Raw genomic sequence first — 22,567 nt, 5'->3', positions numbered from 1 at the left:
ACCTAGTTAGCAATCGGATTAAACAGAAGATGGGAATAAAAGAAACAGCTTCCTGCAACAACTTGAATGAACAGACCTTTTTGGTTATTTGTTTGATTTGGTTTTTATAAGAAATTATTTTGCCAAGGAGACTCCTTTAGGAAACCATCTTTATAGAAGAGCACTCTGTCTCTTCTATAAAGAAGCCTTTTTCAAGTCAAAGAACTATCACTTAAAGCCATTGTTTTGGAGAACTTGCTACTAGTAAACAGCAGTTTTCTAAGCAGGTTTCACTCTGTATGGTTGACAGTGTCTGCCATCAGATTGTCAGGAAACTTTGTTCTGGGCAAGTTGAGTCAGAGTTTACTTCTCTTTCTGCTTCAGACTGATTAGTTGCTTCTTACAGAGAGAGCTGAGCTTTGTGTGAACTCTGATCTTGTGTTTTGTTCATTCTCCATGTGGGTACATGTCATTTTTCTTCTGAAAAATACATTTTACCTTCTTTAATACAGTGTATGTTCACATAACAGGACACATAACATTGGTATTTTTCCCAAAAAGTTACTATTACATGTTTCCCAGCACCAGCAAATACTACTTTATTTGCCCTGCACCACTGGCACTTTAAGTTTGTTTATAACATGAATTAGAGGCAGAGACAGACACGGAGATGTGGTAACCTCTGCCAGGGTCCTGATGCTCTGATCCACCCCAGCCTCAGCCAGTTACAGGGCATGGGCATGGGCACACGCATGCCTAACATACTCGGGAAGGTCTTAAAGTACAAACCAGCAACCTTCTCATGTGGGCTGTCTTGCAGGGTATCACACTTTACCATTTGCCACCATCAGCCCCTACTGTGTCATTATAGAATCAAATATGTTTCTTTATCTAGAAAAATGTGAGTTTTTACATGAACCTGCAAAATTAGTATCAGAATTTTTCACTTCATTTTTTTAAAAGAATTATTTAACTTTATTACTTTTAATTTGTGGGATGCATGTGCTCACCAGAGAAAAACAGAGAAGCAGGAGGCGGGGGAGGAAAAGTAAGAAAACAAACCACCAGATCTGGAACTCAAACCATGGTTGGCCATGTGGGAGTATGGTGCCTTAACTACCACACCACCTGCTGTCCCTTTTTGTTTTCATTTTAAGTATTAGATTTTATTACTAGCTATCACAAATTTAAATTTCCTATCCAGTCAACTTCATTATACCAGAGCATTGATTACCTTGTTTTTAAAACTGATACTGCTTTTGTGGAGGTTTTTAAGAGAATAACTTTGAAATTGTTGCAGAATTTTTCCATGTGAAGACTATTAACTGAAATTACCACTGTTATGAGGAATTTCTTCTCTGTGATCATTGATTTGAAACTGGGAATTGTCCTTTACATGTTTTATCTTAGTCTTTACAAGTAATCCTATATAGTAAGGACTGTTATCCCTATTTGGATATAAGGGAATTATTTGTAAATAATTTTATAGGGGAACCAGCAGTTAGCGTAATGGCTATGTCGCTGGACTCCCACGTAGTCAACCGCGGTTCGTGTCCTGGACCTGGTGGCTTAAAACTCATGCCAGGCGCGTGTGTGTGCGTGCCCAAGATCCCAAGAGGAAAATGGAGGAGAAGGGATTGCGGCGTGGCCATCCCCCCTGGGGGGTGATTTCTCGCTTTCTGTCTCTCTGTCTGTCTGGCGAGCGCACATGCCCTATAGTGAAAACCTCTCCAAAAAATAATAATAATAATAAGGGAAAGAAACATTAAATAGTTTGCTCTAAGCACAGAGGTAATAAATGGTAGGATTCCTATGCTCTTCACTGAGCTCCTCTGCCCAATTTAATTCTCTGTGTAAGAGTGACCTGTGAACAGGGCCATGATAAAGAAGGTAGGATGGCCGGATCTCACATGGCTGGCTGCATGGTTTGAGTCCCAGACCTGATGGCTTAAACGTCATGCCAGCGAACCAGCAGATGGCATAATGGCTATGTCATTGGATTCCCGTGTAGTCGACCTGGTTCAAGTCCCAGACCTGGTAGCTTAAACTCACTCCAGGTGCATTTGTGTGTATGCCCAAGATTCTGAGAGGAGAATGGAGGAGAAGGGATTGCAGCATGGCCATCCCCCCTTGGGGGGGGGATGATTTCTTGCTTTCTTTCTGTCTCTGTCTTTCTGGCGAATACACATGCCCTATAGCAAAAACTTCTCAAAAAAAAGTCACACCAGGCGTGTATGTACACGGCCAAAATCCTGAGAGCAGAAGGGATTGTAGCGTGGCTATCTTCCCTAGGGGGATGAGTTCTCACTTTCCCTCTTTGTCTCTCTCTGTTTCTGGTGAGTGCATGCATCCTTTAGCAAAACTAAAAAAAAAAAAAGAAAAAGAAAAAGAAAACAAAAAAGTGACCAGCAGACACTGTCATATATCCAAGCCTTCCATGTGAGCTTCTCAGCTTAGTCCTGGCCCTCTGGTCTTCTCGTATACCTCTCACTCAACATTTTATACCATACCCTTGAGTTCAAGTGCTGTCTGTATACTGTAGAACTTTCTCTTTAGCTACAACCAAAAAGATGTGTAAGACATCTTCACCTTGAATGTGGTGGTATCAAAGCTTAAGTTGCCTTTTCCTGATCTTACTTCATCCCTATCCAGTAACTTACTCCCCCTTCAATGTTTTCTGTCTTACTCCTTTTTTAGTCTTTTCTATGCACATCTGAAGCCTAATACCTGGGAGTCTTCCTTCACTCCTCTTCTGATCCGCAAAGTTAGTCAGAGAGTGGCACCACGTCTGCCGCCTTAGCACCTCTTGAGTATATCTATGCCTTTCATTCCACTGCCCACTCTAGGTTACAGCTGGCTCTCAGACTTCTGTCACATCTTTACCCTGGTCACCTTGCATCCAGCCCTCATGCCCTTCATTCCATCTAGCATTCTTTTAATAAGTATGAGCACATCACTCATACTTAAAGCTCTTCAGTAAGTTTGCACTGTTCTAAGGTTACAAGTCCAAACTCCTTTTAAAGACTTAGTAAGAACCTCCCCAGTCTGACTTCTGCATGCTGCTTTGCCATTCATTTGATTCTTAACACAGACAATTCCCCTTGCAATTCTTCTACCCAACCTACGTCGCCACCTGTTATCTACCCCTATTCCTTGACATCTTTGAAAATTTAAATCCTTCTATGGGGACCAGCAGTTAGCGTAATGGCTATGTCACTGGACTCCCACGTAGTCAATCGCGGTTCGCATCCCGGACCCGGTGGCTTAAATCTCATGCCGGCTGCATGTGCGTGCGTGACCAAGATCCCGAGAGGAGAATGGAAGAGAAGGGATTGTGGTGTGACCATCCCCCCTGGGGAGTGATTTCTCACTTTCTGTCTCTCTGTCTCTCTCTGTCTGGCGAGTGCATGCACCCTATAGCAAAAACCTCTCTGGAAAAAAAAAAAAAAAGATTTAAATCCTTCTAAACAGAAAGCTCAAAGTCTAGTTTAATTTAAACCTCAATTTCTGGCAGGGGAGGCTTTCCTTTTTGTAACATCTATCACAATTTTGTTTAATCTCTCTCTTACTTGCTAGGCAGTGAGTTCTGTATAGCAGTGACCTGTGCTTACTTCATTTCTAGCACCTGGCATAATTCCCAGCACCTAAGAGATACTCCCTTCATAGATTAGAGATATGGTCTCTGTCCCTTAACAAACTCAAAGTCTAGTGGGAGCTAGAGTAAAGAAATAACCTCAGTATATATGATAAATAATAAAATGCTGTAGGGTCACACAGGAGTATGTGAGTGATTAACTTTGCTGGGGGTCGGGGAGAGACCTCATTCTTGTATAATTTATAGAATTGAAATCAATTTAGGGCATTTAGAAAAAAGAGTCATACTGAGTAGTGAAATTGATCCACTTGTACTTCGCCTTATTTTTTGCTCACTTGTGGGGCAGTAGTTTTACATTAGACCTTTTAAATGTTCTAGGGTTATCTATATCAAGAATTTCAGAAAGTCTGTGCAAAATATAGATAGTAGTTAGCTAGCCATTCTCACTAAGTTGACTTAACCTCAATGATTGGTGCTGTTTCTTTTACATTCCCTCTTATAAATCATACATCCTGTCGCTTTGCCTTCAAATTCGAATGCCCGAAATGTATAGCATTGAATTCGTAAACACCAGAGGTGTTTAGGTTTTTATTTTTTGTCTTTCCAGCTTTGACTGCCATTGAAGGCACGGCACACGGGGAGCCCTGCCACTTCCCTTTCCTCTTTCTGGATAAGGAATACGACGAATGTACGTCAGATGGGAGGGAAGACGGCAGGCTGTGGTGTGCCACCTCCTACGACTACAAGACAGATGAAAAGTGGGGCTTTTGCGAAAGTAAGTGCTGCTCAGGACGCGTCCACATTGCTCTCTGTCCAGGGCAGCATTTTTAAGGCCATTTCCTGGCCCTCCTTTTTTCACCTTAATAAAGAAATGGCCAATGTTGATGATGGAGTAGCCTTGAAGAATGGACTTCAGAGTCATGTAAATTTGCAGGCTGTGGTTCAGGCAGCTTGCTTCAGTCTCACTTAGAGGTGGTTTTTTAGTTGGTGTGCAAAGGTTGTTCTTAAGCCTTTTGGGCAGGCTGCTAAATTAGTTAACATAAAACATTTGAGGGGGGCACTTATGTAGCGTAATGGCTATGTTGCTGGTCTCCCATGTAGTTGACTGTGGTTGGAGTCCTGGACCTAGTGGCTCAAACTCACACCAGGTGCATGTGTGTGCATGTATGCCCAAGATCCTGAGAGGAGAATGGAGAAGAGATTGTGGTGTGGCCATCCCCCCTGGAGGGTGTTTCTCTTGCTTTCTGTCTCTCTGTCTGTCTCTGTCTTTCTGGTGAGTGCATGCACCCGATAGCAAGAACCTCTCAAAAAAAAAATTATTTTTTTTGAGGAGAACCATCAGATAGCATGATATTTAAGGTTGTTGGATCCCACATAGCCAACTCTATGGTTCAAGTCCCAGACCCAGTAGCTTGCAAAACATGCTGACATGCTGGGTGTGTGTGCATGTGTGCCCAAACTCCTGAGAGGAGAATGGAAGAGAAGGGATTGTGATGTGGTCATACCCCGGAAAGTGCTTTCTCATTTCTCTTTCTCTGTTGCCAGCAAATGCATACATCCTATAACCACAAAAAAAAAAAAAAAAAAAAAAAAAAAAGAGTAATAAAGGAGATAGACCATTATGGTGATGGTTAATAGTGATTAGAAGAAAAAATACCTTTTGACAATGCTTTTAGTGAAATATGCTATACTAAGGTAACATTAACAAGTAGAATATATTTATCCTCAATATAAATGTCAGTGTAAAGGGTCTAACCTCTGCAGACAAGCTATGTGTTCAGAAAAGTAACTTTCTGGGACCAGCAGATGGCATAATGGTTTTGTTGCCGGACTCCCATGTAGTAGACTGCAGTTCAAGTCCTGGACCCGGCAGCTTAAAACTCAGTCCAGGCACTCACGTGTGAGTGCCCAAAATCCCAAGAGAAGAATGAGAGAGAAAGGGTGCAGCATGGCCATCCCCACTGGGGGTGATTTCATGCTCTCTCTGTCTGTCTCTCTCTGTCTCTGGCAAGCACACGTGCCCTATAACAAAATCCCCCCCCCCAAAAAAAAAGAAAAAAAAGCATTCTATCTGTAAAAGAACAACAGAAAATCTTGAGTATACCCCCTTTAATGCCAAATAATATCTTCAGAATTAAAACTCTGATAGAATACTTGGGCATCCTTTTAACATCAAATATGGTCTATCTTTGGATATAGACTTGTGTGATTAGGCCACTAGTTTAATACTCAGTTATTGTGTTTGTTTTTATTATAGGAATGTCTAGTTCTATATTGGTCCTATGAAATATTCATGTCTTTGTATGCATCCTAGACTTCTATTAAAAATGTTGTTTGATAGCAAAATAAATTTTGAAAAATCTAACAGTTATGAGGTTTTCTGTATTACATCAGTGAGTGTGAAAAAGTTGATGAACTTCAACATTAAATAGAAACTGTATTTGTAAAAATGAATTACTAATTTTTGTTATATAATTAATTTCTTATTAATACAGGAGTAAAGTGGCCTCGGACTACTGCCTCGGTACTAAAGTACTTTTCTGACTACTGTTATCTAATGTCCTTCTCTGTTTTTAGCTAACTTTGGCATATATTCTGAAATTTTTGGTTAGCAGTTTTACAATTTTAAATTGTAATTTGAAGCTAAAAGATGTTAGTAATTTTTCAAAAGATTTTATTTAATTAATTTTATTTGGTATTTATTTTTAACTTAACCAGAAAGAGATAGAAAGTGAGAAAGCAAGCCACCAAATCTGGGACTCAAACCATGGTCGGGCTTGTGGGAGGTCAGTGCACCTTAACCACCATGGCTGGTCCAAAGAACCCTGTCTTTTAGCAACATCTCTTTTTTAAAAAAAATCACTAACTTTCTACTTCATCTAACTAACTTTTAAATAAATTTAAACTAAAAGATGTTAGTAATTTTTCCAAAAGATTTTATTTAATTAATTTTATTTGGTATTTATTTTTAACTTAACCAGAAAGAGATAGAAAGTGAGAAAGCAAGCCACCAAATCTGGGACTCAAACCATGGTCGGTCTTGTGGGAGGCCAGTGCCTTAACCACCATGCCATCTACTGACCCCAGTGTTAGTAATTTTTTAAATGTAAAAATATTTGGGACTACCCAGTGGTAGTAAATGTGGCTGGATTCCACATGGTCAACTGTATGGTTCACATCCTGGGCCTCATGGCTTGAAAAACAAGCCTGGTGCATGTGCATGTATGCCCAAAATCCTGAAAGGAGGAAGAAATGGAGAAGAGATCGCAACATAACCGTTTCCCTGGGGGTTCTCACTCACTCCCTCCCTCCCCCTCTCTCGCTCTTTCTCCCGCTCTCTCCCTCCCCCCTTCTCTTCTTTTTGTCTCTACAGGGAGAGCACATTCTCTCTGGCAAAACTCAAAAAAAATTTTTTCATTATTAACAGAGAAGTACCCTCCAAAGTCAGTTCAGTATTGCTTTCTCTAAAACAACGTTATTTCAGTGAATTTTTTTTTTAAGTTTATTTGTTCCAGTGAGTAGAAGACAGAGTAAGTGTCAGAGATACACCACTCCCAACAGGATCTTGATAACACCATCCAACCCCCAGACTCAGCCAGCTCAGATCATGAGCACACACGTACTTGACAGATTCAGGGAGGTCTCTGGACACAAGCTGGCAACCTTCCCGGTGGGTCCGTCTGGCAGAACATCATGTTTTACCATTGCATCGCCACCTAACCCCCAAGTTTAATTTCTTTTAAATCTTATCCTTGTGTCAGGAAAACCCACACTTAAACCAAGTGTTTGGACCAGCATATGGCATAATGGCTGCATCACTGGACTCCCATGTGGCTGACCACGGTTTGAGTCCCAGAGCCAGTGGCGTAAACTCATGCTGGGCATGTATGTGTGCATGCCCAAGATCCTACGAGAATGGAGGAAAAGGGATTGCTGCCTGGCAATCCTCCCAGGGGGGTGATTTCTCACTTTCTGTCTGTGTCTGTCTTTCTGGCGAGCACACGTGCCCTATAGCAAAAACCTCTCTAAAAAAAAAAAAAAAGTCTGTCTTTCTGGCGAGCACACGTGCCCTATAGCAAAAACTCTCTAAAAAAAAAAAAAAAAACACCAAGTTTTCTGTGAGTATTATTTAGAAATAATGGAAGAACATGCATTGTGTTTGTATGACTACTCAAAAGAAAGAATAAATATTGATATTCAATTACCAATCGGTATAGGATTAAAGTCTGCTTAAATGCATCTGATACATTTTTTTTTTCTCTTAGCTGAAGAGGAGGCTGCTCAAAGAAGGCAAATGCAGGAAGCAGAAATGATGTATCAGACTGGGATGAAAATCCTCAATGGAAGCAATAAGAAAAGCCAGAAAAGAGAGTAGGTAGCACTGTCAGTCCCTTCCTCCCCCAAGATAGATCATTACTGAGATACATACCTACATCCTTATTTTCTCTAAAATGACTACCAGAAACACAGAAGATTCCTTACATTCCATTACAAGAAAACTTGATAAGATTTGTGAGCGTTGCTTTTATCATATTTTTGTTTGTAAGATAAAAAGGTTATAAATACCACAAGAATAAACAGTGGAAATGAGTGACTAAAGTTGTGATATTTTCCTAAGAACTAAGAATGCATATACTATCCAGAATTCACAATTCATAAACAAAAGGAATTTTGGTCTGATGTGTTATTCATTTTGGCTTTATAATTTTTACTGGAATTTAGAAATTTATATGTGAAAAGAATATGAAATAAGTTATTCTAACATTCGATTTCCTTTTAATTTCAACTGACTTTCATTATAATCTGCAGTAATTTATAAAGAGAATTGCATGGTTTTTATTGGATTATTTAGTGGTGATATACTGAACACCATCATATTATTAGTTTCTTATGGAAATCAAGTTAGCTTTCTTAATAGAAGTGTTTAGAATTACTATAAATGTAGATAGGATATTCAAGGATATTAGAATAGCAGGGAGGACCAGTGCCTTGTGGAAAAAAAAAAAGAAAGGAACCAGGATGTTTTCACCATAAGTAATATGACTCATTTCTAGTAGAAACGAGATATCAGTGAGATTTTATAGCAGAAGAAAAGCATATATGTTGGGAACCAGCAGTTAGCGTAATGGCTATGTCGCTGGATTCCCATGTAGTCGACCGCGGTTCGCGTCCCAGACCCGGTGGCTTAGAACTCACGCCGGGCGCATGCACGTGCGTGCCCAAGATCCCGAGAGGAGAATGGAGAAGGGATTGTGGCGTGACCATCCCCCCTGGGGGGTGATTTCTCGCTTTCTGTCTCTCTGTCTCTCTGTCTGTCTGGTGAGCACACACGCCCTATAGCGAAAACCTCTAAAAAAAAAAATATATATATATATATCTTTATCTTACCCTTCCACATTTACTGAGTCACTACTATGTGCTTAGCAATGTGCTGGAAGACGAGCCTAACACATGGGTAAAAGGTAGACTGCAGGACAGGAGTAGAGAGAGAAGCCATTTCTCGTCCTGCCACTGTGTTCCAGACCAGAACTCCTAAAACTGAGTATTCTAAATGGTCATCCATCTCATTATAAAGTTATATTGGTCAGGTTAGCAGGTTAGAGTATATCTTAACAGTTTCTCAGCTTATTTTCTATATTTAAGTATACAGAAATACAATCAGTAATGTTCAATTGGTACTACTATTCCTATTCCTGTTGGTGTTTGGTTCCCCAGTCCCAATCTTCATTATAATTCACTAAATGAAGATGACTGTAACGGTAGCAGTGGGATTCTAAAAAGAATGCAAGAGAGCCTGGAATGGATTAGATGCCTGGCATTAGGCTAGCGCCTTCAGTGTAAGTGCTCTCAACATAACATTTACTATCACCACGGTGAGCGCACACGCCCTATAACGAAAAAACCTAAATTTATTTATTTATTTAATTTCACTAGAGAGAGACAAAGTGAGAAAACAAGCCACCAGGTCCAAGACTGAAACTGGGATTGGCTGTGTGAGAGTCCAGCACCCTAATCACTATGCCACCTGCCAGTCCTGGTAATATATATATACACATACATATGTATGTATGTATATATATATATTTTTTTTGAGACGTTTTTGCTATAGGTCACGTGTGCTTGCCAGAAAGAGAGACAGAGAAACAGAAAGCAAGAAATCACCCCTCCAGGGGGGATAGCCACTCTGCAGTCCCTTCTCCTCCATTCTCCTCTCAGGATCTTGGGCACGCACACACACACATACACACACACACACACACACACTACACACACACACACACACAGCGTGAGTTTAAGCCATTGGGTCCGGGATGCGAACTGCAGTCAACTACTTGGGAGTCCAGTGACATAGCCATTACACCAGCTGCTGGTCCCCTTGCATTCCAATCTTTTAATATTAAAATATTCTTGCATCTTTTCATCACGCATAAAGTTGTGTCTGTCTTGGGTGAGTTTTCACAAAAAGAATTCTTATCTTTATTATTTTATTTCAGGCTCTTGGCTTTCTATATGCCTCTGGACTTGGTGTTAATTCAAGTCAGGCAAAGGTAAACTATTGAAAGTTTATCATATATTACAATACATATATATTACAATATTTGTGAGTTGAATAAATATGTGCTTATGTTCTGTTAAGCATTTTTTTTCTTTCACAGGCCCTGGTGTATTATAATTTTGTAGCTCTTGGAGGCAATCTAATAGCCCACATGGTTTTGGTAAGACTTAATAATAGAAAATTAATAATACTGAGTGGCAGAGAATTTGTGGTTTATAATGTACATAACTTTTCCAGTCTTTATGATTGAAATTTGTTTTCATTAATTAATTAGACTAAATATTCAATTGAACAACTTCAAAATTCTTTTTTTTTTTTTTTTTTTTCTGGAGAGGTTTTTGCTATAAGGCACATGCACTTGCCAGAACGACAGAGACAGAAAGTGAGAAATCACCCCTGGGGGGATGGCCACGCTGCCACCCCTTTTCCTCCATTCTCTTCTCAGGATCTTGGGCATGCACACACACTCATCTGGCTTGTGGTTAAGCCACTAGATCCAGGATTCGAACCCGCAGTCACCTACATGGGAGTCCAGCAATGTAGCCATTATGCCATCTGCTGGTCCCAAGTAAATGACTCTTCTTACTTTCTCTGAGTTAGAATTATTTTTCAGAATCAATTTTTAGATAGGATTATCATAGGTTTTGCATTTAAATTAAGCGTATACTATACAAAAAAAAGTCTCATGAATGAAAATAAGAGTATCTCTTATTTGTTATCTGATAGCATTAATTTTTTGTGTTTTTTAAGAGTTTGTCTAATTTCATTCGTTATTATTTTTAAATTTAACCAGTACGAGACAGAAAAAGAGGGAAAATAAGAAAGCAAGCCACAAGGTCCAGGACTCGAACTGCGGTTGGCCATGTGGGAGTCCAGCACCTTTAATCACTATGCCACCTGCTGGCCCCATCATTGATTTCCTAAATGGCTTAGTAGTGAATTGAGAATTTTTCACCAAATTGTTTTCTGCTAAAGGGTGTAATCTGAGCTTTATAAGTTGATTCTGGATAAGGCACATGATCTCTGACTCATGTTACTCTGTTTCAAATAAATTTATTAAGTTTATTCTTATAGACTGAGTAGAAATTAGACTGAAAGCAGAGAAATCTATCCAAAATCTGGAAAGGGTCTACAGCCTTATTCATTGATAGGATATCAGGCCTAACAAAGAAGGAAATTTAGTTTTCTGGTCAGCTGGATGGGTCATAGATAATTTTATGCATATACATTCAAAATATATTTGGGGGGGACCAGCATATAGCGTAATGGCTATGTCGCTGGACTCCCACGTAGGCAACCGCAGTTTGAGTCCTGGACCTGGTGGCTTAAACTCACGCCAGGCGCGTGTGCGTGTGTACCCAAGATCCCGAGAGGAGAACGGAGGAGAAGGGATTGCGGTGTGGCCATCCCCCCTGGGGGGTGATTTCTCGCTTTCTGTCTCTCTCTCTGTCTGGCAAGCACATGCGCCCTATAGCAAAAACCTCTAAATATAGATATATATTTTTGGGGGGGTGGGGAGATATTTATCATTGCCATGCCAAATATAAGATAGAATATCATACTCAGCTTTTACCTAGACAGTGGAGATCAAGGAAACCCTTGCAGTATGATGCTGTGTAAGTAACACTGCACTTGAGCCAAATACTTTTGATAGAAATTTTTTAGTTTTGCTATAGGGTGCATGTGCTTCACCAGAAAGACAGAGAGACAGAGTAACAGAAAGTGAGAAATCACCTCCTCGAGGTGGATGACCACACCACAGTCCCTTCTCCTCCATTTTCTTCTTTGGATTTTTGGGCACACACATACATGCGCTTGGCATGAGTTTCAAGCCGCCAAGTCTAGGACTTGAACCATGGTCAACTACGTGGGAGTCCAGTGATGTAACCATTACTCTATCTGCTAATCCCCTGATAGAATTTTTTAAAAATTATTTTTGCGGGCCCAGCAGTGTTGAGGGTACTGGACTCCCACATAGCCAACCACAGTTTGAGTCCCAGTCCTGGTGGCTTGCTTTCTCACTGTCCCTCTCTCTCTTTCTCTCACTCTGTGCCTCTGTGGTCAAATTAAAATAAATAAAGTTAAAATAATTTTAAAAAAACTTTTTTACCAATGTATTACGTTGTCAGGAAAATCATGACATATTTTTCTATGCAAAAAATGCTTTATGACTTTCCTTATGACCCGAAAATAGTCTTTTTTTTTTTTTTTTGGTAATGCTTTTGCCATAGCATGTGTGCACTTGCAGAAGAGAGATAGACAACAGAGGGAAAGTGAGAAATCAGCCTCCAGGGGAGATGGCCATGCTACACTCCCTTCTCTTCCATTTTCCTGTCTAGATTTTGGGCATGCACGCATATTCATTTGGCGTGATTTTCAAACTGCTAGGTCCAGAATTGAACCGTGGTCCACAGCCTGGGAATCTAGTGCCTTAACCACCATGCCACCTGCTGGCTCCAATAGTGTCACTTTCTAAATAGTGACAGAATAAGAAAATTAACTATTAAGCATATGATTGATTACACAGCAGTGACTTTAGGGTTGTTAAAGTTTATCAAGTTATTTGTAATGATTTTTAATATGTCAGAATGATTCCTGAGATCTCGGGACCAGCAGTTGGCATAATGACTATGTCGCTAGACTCCCATGTAGTCAACCGTGGTTTGAGTCCTGGATCTAGTTATTTGAACTCACACTGGGTACATGTGCATGCCTGCCCAAGATCCTGAGAGGAGAATGGAGGAAAAGGGACTGCGGTGTGGCCATCCCCCCTGGGGGGTGATTTCTCGTTTTCCATCTCTCTGTCTTTCTGGTGAGTGCACGTGCCCTATAGCAAAAACCTCTCAAAATAATAATAATAAATTTTAAAAAGAATGATTCCTGAGATCTCTTTCTGTTTTATGTTTTTTATAATTAGCTATCTTCACACTTATTCTGAAATTATTTATTGCTAGCATTACTGTGCTTAATTCCAGTAGTCTCATGTCTTTTCTATTTTGCTAATTTGTTACTAATTCTATTTTGAAAGATTAACTCAATCTTGTTAAAATTGTGTATAAAATAAGATAAAATTGGTTCTAAGCAAGAATATATTTCCTCATAAGGGTGAAATACATTTGACACAAAATTCATGACCTCTATTTCGATTGCTCTAGGAACTTAATTCTTTATTTCCTAGTTCTTAGCTATAGTCTGCTTGTCGAAGTTGCTAAATAAATTACCTCGGAACGTAAGACTCAGAGTAAATTAGGTATTAGTGTACTTGGTCAAAGGACAGCAAAATGCATTCTGAGTATGGTTAGCTTTATTCCAAAGAATGCCACTTAATTATGTGAATCTGCTGTCTTCTCACTTGAAGCTGTTTTGCAGGGTTACCGGTACTGGGCTGGCATCGGTGTCCTCCAGAGTTGTGAATCTGCCCTGACTCATTATCGTCTTGTTGCCAATCATGGTATATATTTTTCTCTTTGACCTTTCAGGGGAAAAAAAAATGGAGTTAATTTTAATGTATCTATTTATCTTTGTTTCTTGCTGCTATTGTAGGATACCACAGACTAGATATTTTATAGAGAAAAGTTTATTTGGCTAGAGGTTCTGGAAATTGGAAGTTCAAGTACATGACAGCATCTGGCAAGGGTCATTTAATGGTAGAAGTCAGAAGGGTCAAAGCCAGCATGTGAGACAGAGAGCAAGAGAGGGAGGGGCTGAACTCATGATTTTTATCAGGAACCCTCTCCCAGGATAATGACATTAATCACCATTCATGAGGGCAGAGTCCTTGTCACCTAATCACCTCTTAAAAGGTCTCATTTCTCAATACCGTCCAGGGGGATTAGGTTTGCAACACCTGAACTTTTGGGGAACACATTCATACCATTACAACATTATTTTTTTTTAATTGCCAGTGTAGGTGTTCACTTACCCAAAAAAAGAGAAAGGAAGAGGGGAGAAGTATTCCCCAGTGGGGTGCAATCACACTGCAATCCCTTCTTCATTTCCTCATTTTGTCCAGATTTGGGGCATATACACACATGCACCTGGCATGTTTTTCAAGTCACTAGGGCTGGGATTCCAACCAGGGTCTGCCATGTGGGAGCTAATTCCCCTTAACCACTGGGCCTTCCAGTTGGCCCAACATCTCTTTTTATTGTACTATTTGAAATACTGTGAATGACTGTCTTAAGTGGACTTATCTTTATGCTAGTTCATTAGAAATACTTTTTTCTTTAATTTTTCTTTGCTTAATTCCATTCCTTCAAGATTTTGTGGGAAAAGCCTGATTTTTTTTTTTTTTGAGAAGTTTTTGCTATAGGGCATATACGCTCGCCAGACAGAGAGAGACATAGAGACAGAAAGTGAGAAATCACCCCCCAGGGGGGATGGTCACACCACAATCCCCTCTCCTCCATTCTCCTCTCGGGATCTTGGTCACACACGCACACGCGCCCGGCGTGAGTTTTTTTTAAGCCACTGGGGCCAGGATGCAAACCGCAGTCAACTACGTGGGAATCCAGCGACATAGCCATTACTCTAACTGCTGGTTCCCGGGAAAAGTCTGATTTGTGAGTAGATTACCATTTTGTGATCTATAGACTATTGTAGAAAGTGTCCTTTAACCTCGTGTCTGTCAACACACAGCAGCTAGATATACTTCTCTCTGTGGAACAATGCTTCTGATGTTCCTCCATGTTATCACTTTGTCCCCTATTTCAGTCGCTAGTGATATCTCGCTGACAGGAGGCTCAGTAGTACAGAGAATACGGCTGCCAGATGAAGTGGAAAATCCAGGAATGAACAGTGGAATGCTAGAAGAAGATTTGATTCAGTATTACCAATTCTTAGCAGAAAAGGGTGATGTACAAGCACAGGTATGTGTTTAAATGTCTGGGAATATTTTACTGCATTGTGTATTTCTATCTTGGGGAAAGGAGACAAGTACTTCCATCTGTAAGTAATATTTCATTGTCCTGAGCAATTGTCAGCCACATATTAGAATCATTTGAGGAGCATTAAACTGTACCATGAGGCCTACACTGTCAAAAGATGTCATTTGGGCTCATCTGGGCTCTGAGGCTGAGACATTGATAGTTCCTAAAACCTGACTGGGTGGCTCTCTTGTGTACCCTACTTGAAAACCACCACTTGGATCAACCAGCATTAATACTGACGATAAAGCCTCTTATGGAGTCATCAATGATGAAAACTCTTTCTCTAAACAAGAAGTTCTGGAATATTTGGCTATCGAATACTCTTCAGAGCTATTTACTGTTCACGTTTCTTTGCTCACCTTCGATCGTAATTTCCTCAAGTCAAGACTAGAAGTAAGCTTGCTTAGTGTAAATTTTATGATATCCTGTAGAGCATATGTGTGTGTGTGTGTTAGAGAGAGAAAGAGATACTAAAAAGAACTTTAACATCTATCTTTTTTTAAATTATATTTGCAGTTCTGAGTTAGAATAGAGAGATGAGCAGTAAGTACTTACTAAGAACAATTAGTTTGATCACTAACAAAAAGGAACTTAAATTGAAGAAGAAAAATAGTGAATCTAAATCTAAACTCATGAAAATTATAATAAAGTTATCTTGTCCAGTTAAACATCTTTTACATACAGATATATATATATATATATAGATAGATAGATATAGATATATATATATATATCTTTGAGAGGTTTTCACTATAGGGCACGTGTGCTCGCCGGACAGACAGAGAGAGACAGAGAGACAGAAAGCAAGAAATCACCCCCCAGGGGAGATGGCCACAATGCAATCCCTTCGCCTCCATTCTCCTCTCGGGATCTTAGGCACGCACGCACACATGCCTGGCGTGAGTTGTAAGCCACTGGGTCCAGGACGCGAACCACGGTCGACTACGTGGGAGTCCAGCGACATAGCCATTACGCTAAGTGCTGGTCCCCAGAGGGTCATTTCTGCACCCTTGCTTGTAAACTGGAAACGGAGGCGGTAAATAATAAAGTTATCTTGTCCAGTTAAACATCTTTTACATACAGATATATATATATATATATAGATAGATAGATATAGATATATATATATATATCTTTGAGAGGTTTTCACTATAGGGCACGTGTGCTCGCCGGACAGACAGAGAGAGACAGAGAGACAGAAAGCAAGAAATCACCCCCCAGGGGAGATGGCCACAATGCAATCCCTTCGCCTCCATTCTCCTCTCGGGATCTTAGGCACGCACGCACACATGCCTGGCGTGAGTTGTAAGCCACTGGGTCCAGGACGCGAACTGAGGTCGACTACGTGGGAGTCCAGCAACATAGCCATTACGCTAACTGCTGGGCCCCATAAAGATATATTTTGGTTTCGGTTTTCTGTCTGCTTGCTTTCTGTCTTGCTTTCCCATGTTCTTCTTTCTCTCCTTTCCTGCCCTTTTGGTTTGAGTGCCTTTTGCTCTTACCTCTCTCCCTCTGTACTAGCATGAAAGGTAGTCCTGCTTTCATTACCCTTCTCATGGTGAGCAAGACACCACAGCAGCATGAGTTCTTGACTTACTGAAGTCTGGTCTGAATGAGCACTTCTACCATGTCCAAGATAAAGCAGAGACCTTAGGTACTCTGTGTGTGTTTTGCTTCTATTTAATAAGATATTTTCATTTATACAGTCCATATTACTTTATATTTACTCACAAATTTACTTTTTCTTTGTAAATTTCTTACTGCATCTTTAAGCTTCTCCGGATAATTTTCCTTCTGCCCGAAGAACACCCTTTAGTATTTCCTTTAGACCAGGTTCAGTGGAGACAAATTAAGTTTATTTTCTTCCATGAGCAAGAGAGAAAGAGGCAAAGACAGCACCTTCAACAGGATTTTAATGCCACAATCCACCCATCATTAGCCCTGGATCGTGGGCAGTTGCACTCCCAGTGTATCTAGGGAGGTCTCTCAGTGTAAACCTGGAACCCTTCCAGTGTGAGCCAGTCTTGCCGAGCATTGCGTTTTACTGCCACGTCACTGTCTGGCCTCTCAGAACAACACATTCTACTTAAAAGCATATGATTATAGATTTTTTTCTAATTTTAGATTAATTAGAGTAATATCTTTAGGAATTAAGACCAAATCTTATACTTTCTGAGTCATGAGCAGATAGCTTTTTATCACTGAAACGCTGCTGCTTTTGATTTTAATGTGCCAGATGTCACCACTTACTTTGGCCTTGTTTTTGTTACTTTTCAGGTTGGTCTGGGACAACTACATCTGCATGGAGGGCGCGGAGTAGAACAAAACCATCAGGTAACTGCCCCATTCCTAGGGCTTTGCACTTCATGTTGTAGCAAGAGATGACTCTCGTGATGTATTTCTTGCTAAATGGATGATGGTATCAAGCTCATGTTACTTAAACACTCACCACAAACGAGCTTTCAAAGTCTAACTAATCCCTGGGGAAGCTGAAGAATAAAAATATGAATATACCTTAGAGTGGTGTGGAAGATTTTGTTACTTCTAAAACAAAATTACCAATATTTGGGACCATTTCCCAAAATTGTAATAGATACTGTTGGTTTTCTGTAAGTAGGTGATAGAAGGTATGTCTTAAAATACCTATTAGGAAATATTTTATAGAACTGAGGAAATTTTTGTGGTGTTCGTGAGACATTAGGATCATACAGCTATTGCAGTTTGATCTACATCTGATCAAGTTTTGTCTGCTTTCTGTCCTAAATATCACTCATCCTGTCCCTTCTTTCCATTACTACATCTGTCACTTGCGAGAGTCCTCTACTACCTGCATTTCCTAAGCACCAGCCTATCTCATAAACTGCACATTGGGTTGTATGGTTCTCCTGCTTAAAAATTCTTGAATAGTTTGCAGTTTTCGGTAGCTTAAACACCATCACCTTGACATGCCCTCCAAGGCCTTGCACAGTCTGTTTAGCTCGCCATTCCTCTGCTCTCAGAGTCAGACACATGAACCTTTTCTCAGACTTCTGAACACACCAAGAACCTTCCACTAGCAGGGCTTCTGTAATGCTGGTCCTTTTCTCTAGAGTGAAGACTATCCCACCTGTTTTCTTCATGTAGCTAATTCCTATTCATCCTCTAGAACTCAGCCTCACCTTGTGCCATGTTTCCCCTGACCTTAACCCTCTTCGAGGGATGGGTCAGCTGTACTACTGCTAGAATGTCTGAAAATCTGCACTGTGTGTGTCCCTTATCCATTGTAAATTAAGTAATTATGTAACTCAGCTGTTACCCCACTAGAATCTAGCATCTAAAAGCATGGGCATGCTTTTTTTGCAACTTTATTCCCAGCCTCTGTCAGTGCCCTGTGCATAGAAAGTTCTCAGTAAATGTTTCTCAAACTAATAAAATTCCATTTTTCTACCATGGCAGTTAAATACTCTAATTAAGATTATTTCATAAACCATATCCCATCCACTTTAAGAATTAGATTGCGGGATCAGCAGATGGTGTAATGGTTATGTCACTGGACTCCCACGTAGTCGACCACGGTTCAAGTCCCAGACCCAGTGGCTTAAAACTCCCAGCCCAAGATCCCAGAGGAGAATGGAGGAGAAGGGCTTGTAGCATGACCATCCTCCGAGGGGTGATTTCTCACTTTCTTTCTCTGTTTCTCTCTGTCTCTCTGGTGAGCACACAGGCCCTATAGCAAAAATCTCTCAAAAAAAAAAAAAAAAAAGAAAGAAAGAAAGATTGAAACAATATACTTTTCAGTAAAACTGCTGTACCAAATGTCTGTGGATTTTTGTGTTTGGTTTTGTTTGGGTGACTTTTTACAGCTTTCTTTGTCTCTAGGTTATTAAAATGCATGTCATTAGGCCAGTGAAGAACCAAATGAGCTAGTTAATAAACCTGAGATACTTCTCAGGGGAAGAACTTCATTCTAAATAAGATTTTACTGGATATCTTTTGTATAGCAAGTTGGGAATATTCTTGGTATTATATCGTCCCTACCTGTAAAATAGTTACATAGTGATGAATTATTTCACCAGTCTCAAGGAAAAAAAAGGCTTTTCCAGGACCAGCATATGGTGTAATGGTTGTCACTGGACTCCCACAGTAGACTGCAGTTTGAGTCCTGGACCCAGCAACTTAAAAAACTCATGCCAGGCACAAGTACATGCGTATACAAGATCCCGAGAGGAGAATAGAGGAGAAGGGATTGTGGTGTGGCATCTCCCCAGGGGTGATTTCTTGCTTTGTGTCTCTGTCTATCCAGCAAGTGCACACTCCCTATAGCAAAAATCTCTCTTAAAAAAAAAAAAAGAAAAAGAAAAGGCTTTTCCAATACATAATTGCATTGATTCAGCAAATATTTTAGTACCTACTGTGTGCCGTCCATTGATAGGCATTCAGGATGCAGCATTGGATAAAACAGCTTTGATCTTTGTCTTACAGAGCTTCAAGTTTAATAAGGATGTTTTTCATGTCAAAAAATATGTAATCAGTTGTGATTATTACTGCAAAGAGAAGTAAAGGACACAATAATTATTATTAGTTAATGGGCCGACGCTACAAGTTTATCAGAGAACACTTCTCCAAGGAGAACTAGATGACATTTAAGTTGACTTTAGAAGTAAGATCCCTTCAGGGCAAAAAGACTAGTGTGTACATTGACTTTGAGACAGGAACGTGGCTGTTACACCCATGATGCAGAGAGCTAGGTGCTGAGAGATGCAGTGCCTGGTCTCAGTGTATCCCTGCAACACACTAAGGCTACAGGGACCAGCGTGTTCAGTTTTAAAACCAATGGTCTTGGCAGCAGTACCGAGAATAAATTAGAAGACCCCCAAGCAGGCAGATGAGAGGGGAGGATTCTAGACATTCAGTTAAGAGAGAATGTACTTTGGACTAGAACTGTTGTAAAGGAGGATAGGTGGATTCAAGATATTTTTGGTGATAAAGGTAACATTTTAATGATAGATTGGATATGAAGACGAAGGGGACAGATACCTTGAGCAACCAATAGAGTGTATTTCTTTTAACTTAAACTGAGATACTGGAGAAGAAGCAAGTTGGGGTCAAGGAGCAGAGTTTGCAGAAATATGTTCGAGCAGTAAATGAAATGTTCAGAAATAGTTGAACAGACTGATTTGGAGCTAAACATGTAAGTGTAGGAGTTGCCATCTTCTAAGGCTACATGAAGCCATGAGAATGGGTAGGTTAACTAGAAAATACAAAGTGAGAATGGAGCCTACAATGGACCCCTGAAGAACTTTCATCTTTAGAAGTGAGCTGGTAGAGTAGGAATCAATAAATGAGACTCAGATGTCACATGTAGAAAGTTAGGAAAGAAACCAGGAGAAAATGGCATTGTGGTAACCAAGCTGAAAGGAGTCTTTTAGGAAGTGCGGTGTGGTAAACCATACCAGATGCTGAGAGAGAAGTGGAGTGAGATGAGAGAAAAACTTTATTGGCAATACGAAGGTCATTGGTGTCTAATCTGTATTTCTGAAGTAGTACATATGGAAGCCAGTTAAGACTTGATTGTAGAGGCTGGAAGGTACTGCTGTGATAACAATACCATGAGGCTGAACCATATGGGAGGGTTCCAGTTTTGTATCTGGAAGCTTCCCTGGATGCACTAAGCATGCGTGTGCCCAGAATTTGAGGCTGGCTGAGGCCGAGGGTGGATCATTGCATGAAAGACCCTTTAGGGAGTGCCTGTCCTCTGTGTCTGTCTTTGTCTCTCTTTCACTCCTGGAAAAAAGAAAGATTTTTTTAAAAAAAAAGTTTGTAGAGCGAATGAGAGTGTTTGTGGACAATTTATTAGGGAAGGTTGGCTGTGAAGAAAGGTGCTTAATAAGTCATTGGAGAGAAATGGGATGTCAAAGGAGAACTAAGTCTTAACATGTTTGGTTTTGTTCTTTAATAATAGGCTATTACTGGGGCCAGCAGGTGGCATGGTGGTTAAGGGTGCTGGACTTCCACACGACTGACCATGTTTCAAGTCCTGGACCTGGCTGCTCGCCTTCTCTCTTACTTTCTCTCTCTCTCTCTCTCTTGTTCACTTGCTCTCTCTCTATTTCTCTCTCTAACTCACTCTGTCCCTCTCTGGTCAAAATTAAAATAAAGTTAAATAAAATAATTTCAGAAGAAAATAAAGTTTTTAAAAAATAATAAAATACAACAATAAGATATTACCTAGATGCACTTGAGGGAGAATGAAGAAGTTAAGTCAGCAACAGAAGGAAGGAATAAGCAGTGATAACAAGGTCCTTAACAAAGATGGGGGAGTGCACTTGAGAGAACTGATAATGGATTTCCACAGATGCCAGTGTGTTTAGTTGTATAACTTTAAGTAGAATTAAGAGTTTTTCTACGACAAATTTTATTTTCTAAGAGAACTGTGAATATATGCTCCATGCATTTTAAAGACTTAACTTTTTCTTTTTTACAGTTTACCAATAGAGAGTAGACAAAAGAATATTCACTTAGATGTCTTTTAAGCAGCTTGATGTTCACTTTGCCTGCAAATAACAGACCTCTTCTTGACTCCTAAGTTTAGGAAACACAAGACTTTTTTTTTTCAATTGTAACTATGAGATGGCTTCATAATATATGGTAACTTAATACAGCTGCTTGATTAAATAAAACTTCTGAATGTACTGATTTTTATGTTGAAATATTGATAACTGGCATCTTGTTTTTAAAGCCACTGCATCATAACAAGATTTATTTAATGTTCGGAAATAATTATTTTTGCTAAAAGCCAAGGGCAGATTCTGTTAACACTAATGATTTTAATTAATTCCTTTTTTCACAGAGAGCATTTGACTACTTCAATTTAGCAGCTAATGCTGGTAATTCACATGCCATGGCCTTCTTGGGAAAGGTACTGTATATCTTGTGAACATATTGCATAATAACGAGGTGTTTGCATAGTAAGCACATACTGTATTTGGGATCTACAGTTGACCAAAGATAAATTGGAAATTTCCAGCGCAAGGCATTATATCTCATCTTAAGTGCTACTCTGAGGCATTTTCTTAGGCAACTTAAGCATACCATAACATTTACTCATTCCTGTGTTAATTCTTCATTGAAATTAACTATCATTGTCTGAGCTCCTGCTTTTCATTTGTTATATGTAATAATGAGGAACTTTTTTTGCTGTGCAGTTTCTAAGATTGTTCCAGTTGCCTGTTCCTTTCCATACTAAATTAGTTTGTTGAAATTTAGCTGCAGACCTTTTTCTTTTCTATTTTTTGTTTTGTTTTGTTTTTATATTTTTGCCACAGGGCACACACGTTTGTCGGAAAAGGAGGAGAGTTGAAAAAACATCACCCAAAGGGATGGCCATGCTGCAATCTCTTCTCCATTCTCTTCTTGGGATTTGGGGCGCACACATGCACATGCCCCTAGCTTTTTTAAAATGACTGCGTCCAAGACTCAAATCACATAGTCAGCCATGGTGGATCCGGCTACCTTAATCTCCATGCCACC

The 22,567-nt window shown here is 39.9% G+C and overlaps 1 protein-coding gene across 1 annotated transcript in view; it reads left to right on the top strand.

Annotated features, from left to right (window-relative positions):
- Positions 1-22,567, top strand: part of SEL1L (SEL1L adaptor subunit of SYVN1 ubiquitin ligase) — a 77,836-nt gene that overhangs the window by 15,678 nt on the left and 39,591 nt on the right. The window contains exons 4-12 of the mRNA XM_006157115.3: positions 4,182-4,349; positions 7,840-7,945; positions 9,150-9,162; positions 10,069-10,122; positions 10,231-10,290; positions 13,500-13,581; positions 14,844-14,998; positions 17,336-17,392; positions 21,888-21,956. Of these exons, the coding sequence (XP_006157177.1) occupies positions 4,182-4,349; positions 7,840-7,945; positions 9,150-9,162; positions 10,069-10,122; positions 10,231-10,290; positions 13,500-13,581; positions 14,844-14,998; positions 17,336-17,392; positions 21,888-21,956 (764 nt within the window). The remainder of the gene's footprint in view (positions 1-4,181; positions 4,350-7,839; positions 7,946-9,149; positions 9,163-10,068; positions 10,123-10,230; positions 10,291-13,499; positions 13,582-14,843; positions 14,999-17,335; positions 17,393-21,887; positions 21,957-22,567) is intronic.

The sequence above is a fragment of the Tupaia chinensis genome, unplaced genomic scaffold (assembly GCF_000334495.1).
Source record: "Tupaia chinensis unplaced genomic scaffold, TupChi_1.0 Scaffold000528_1, whole genome shotgun sequence".
Lineage (NCBI taxonomy): Eukaryota > Metazoa > Chordata > Mammalia > Scandentia > Tupaiidae > Tupaia > Tupaia belangeri.
Note: the sequence above shows the minus strand (reverse complement) of the source record. Positions and strands in the feature narration are given on the sequence as shown.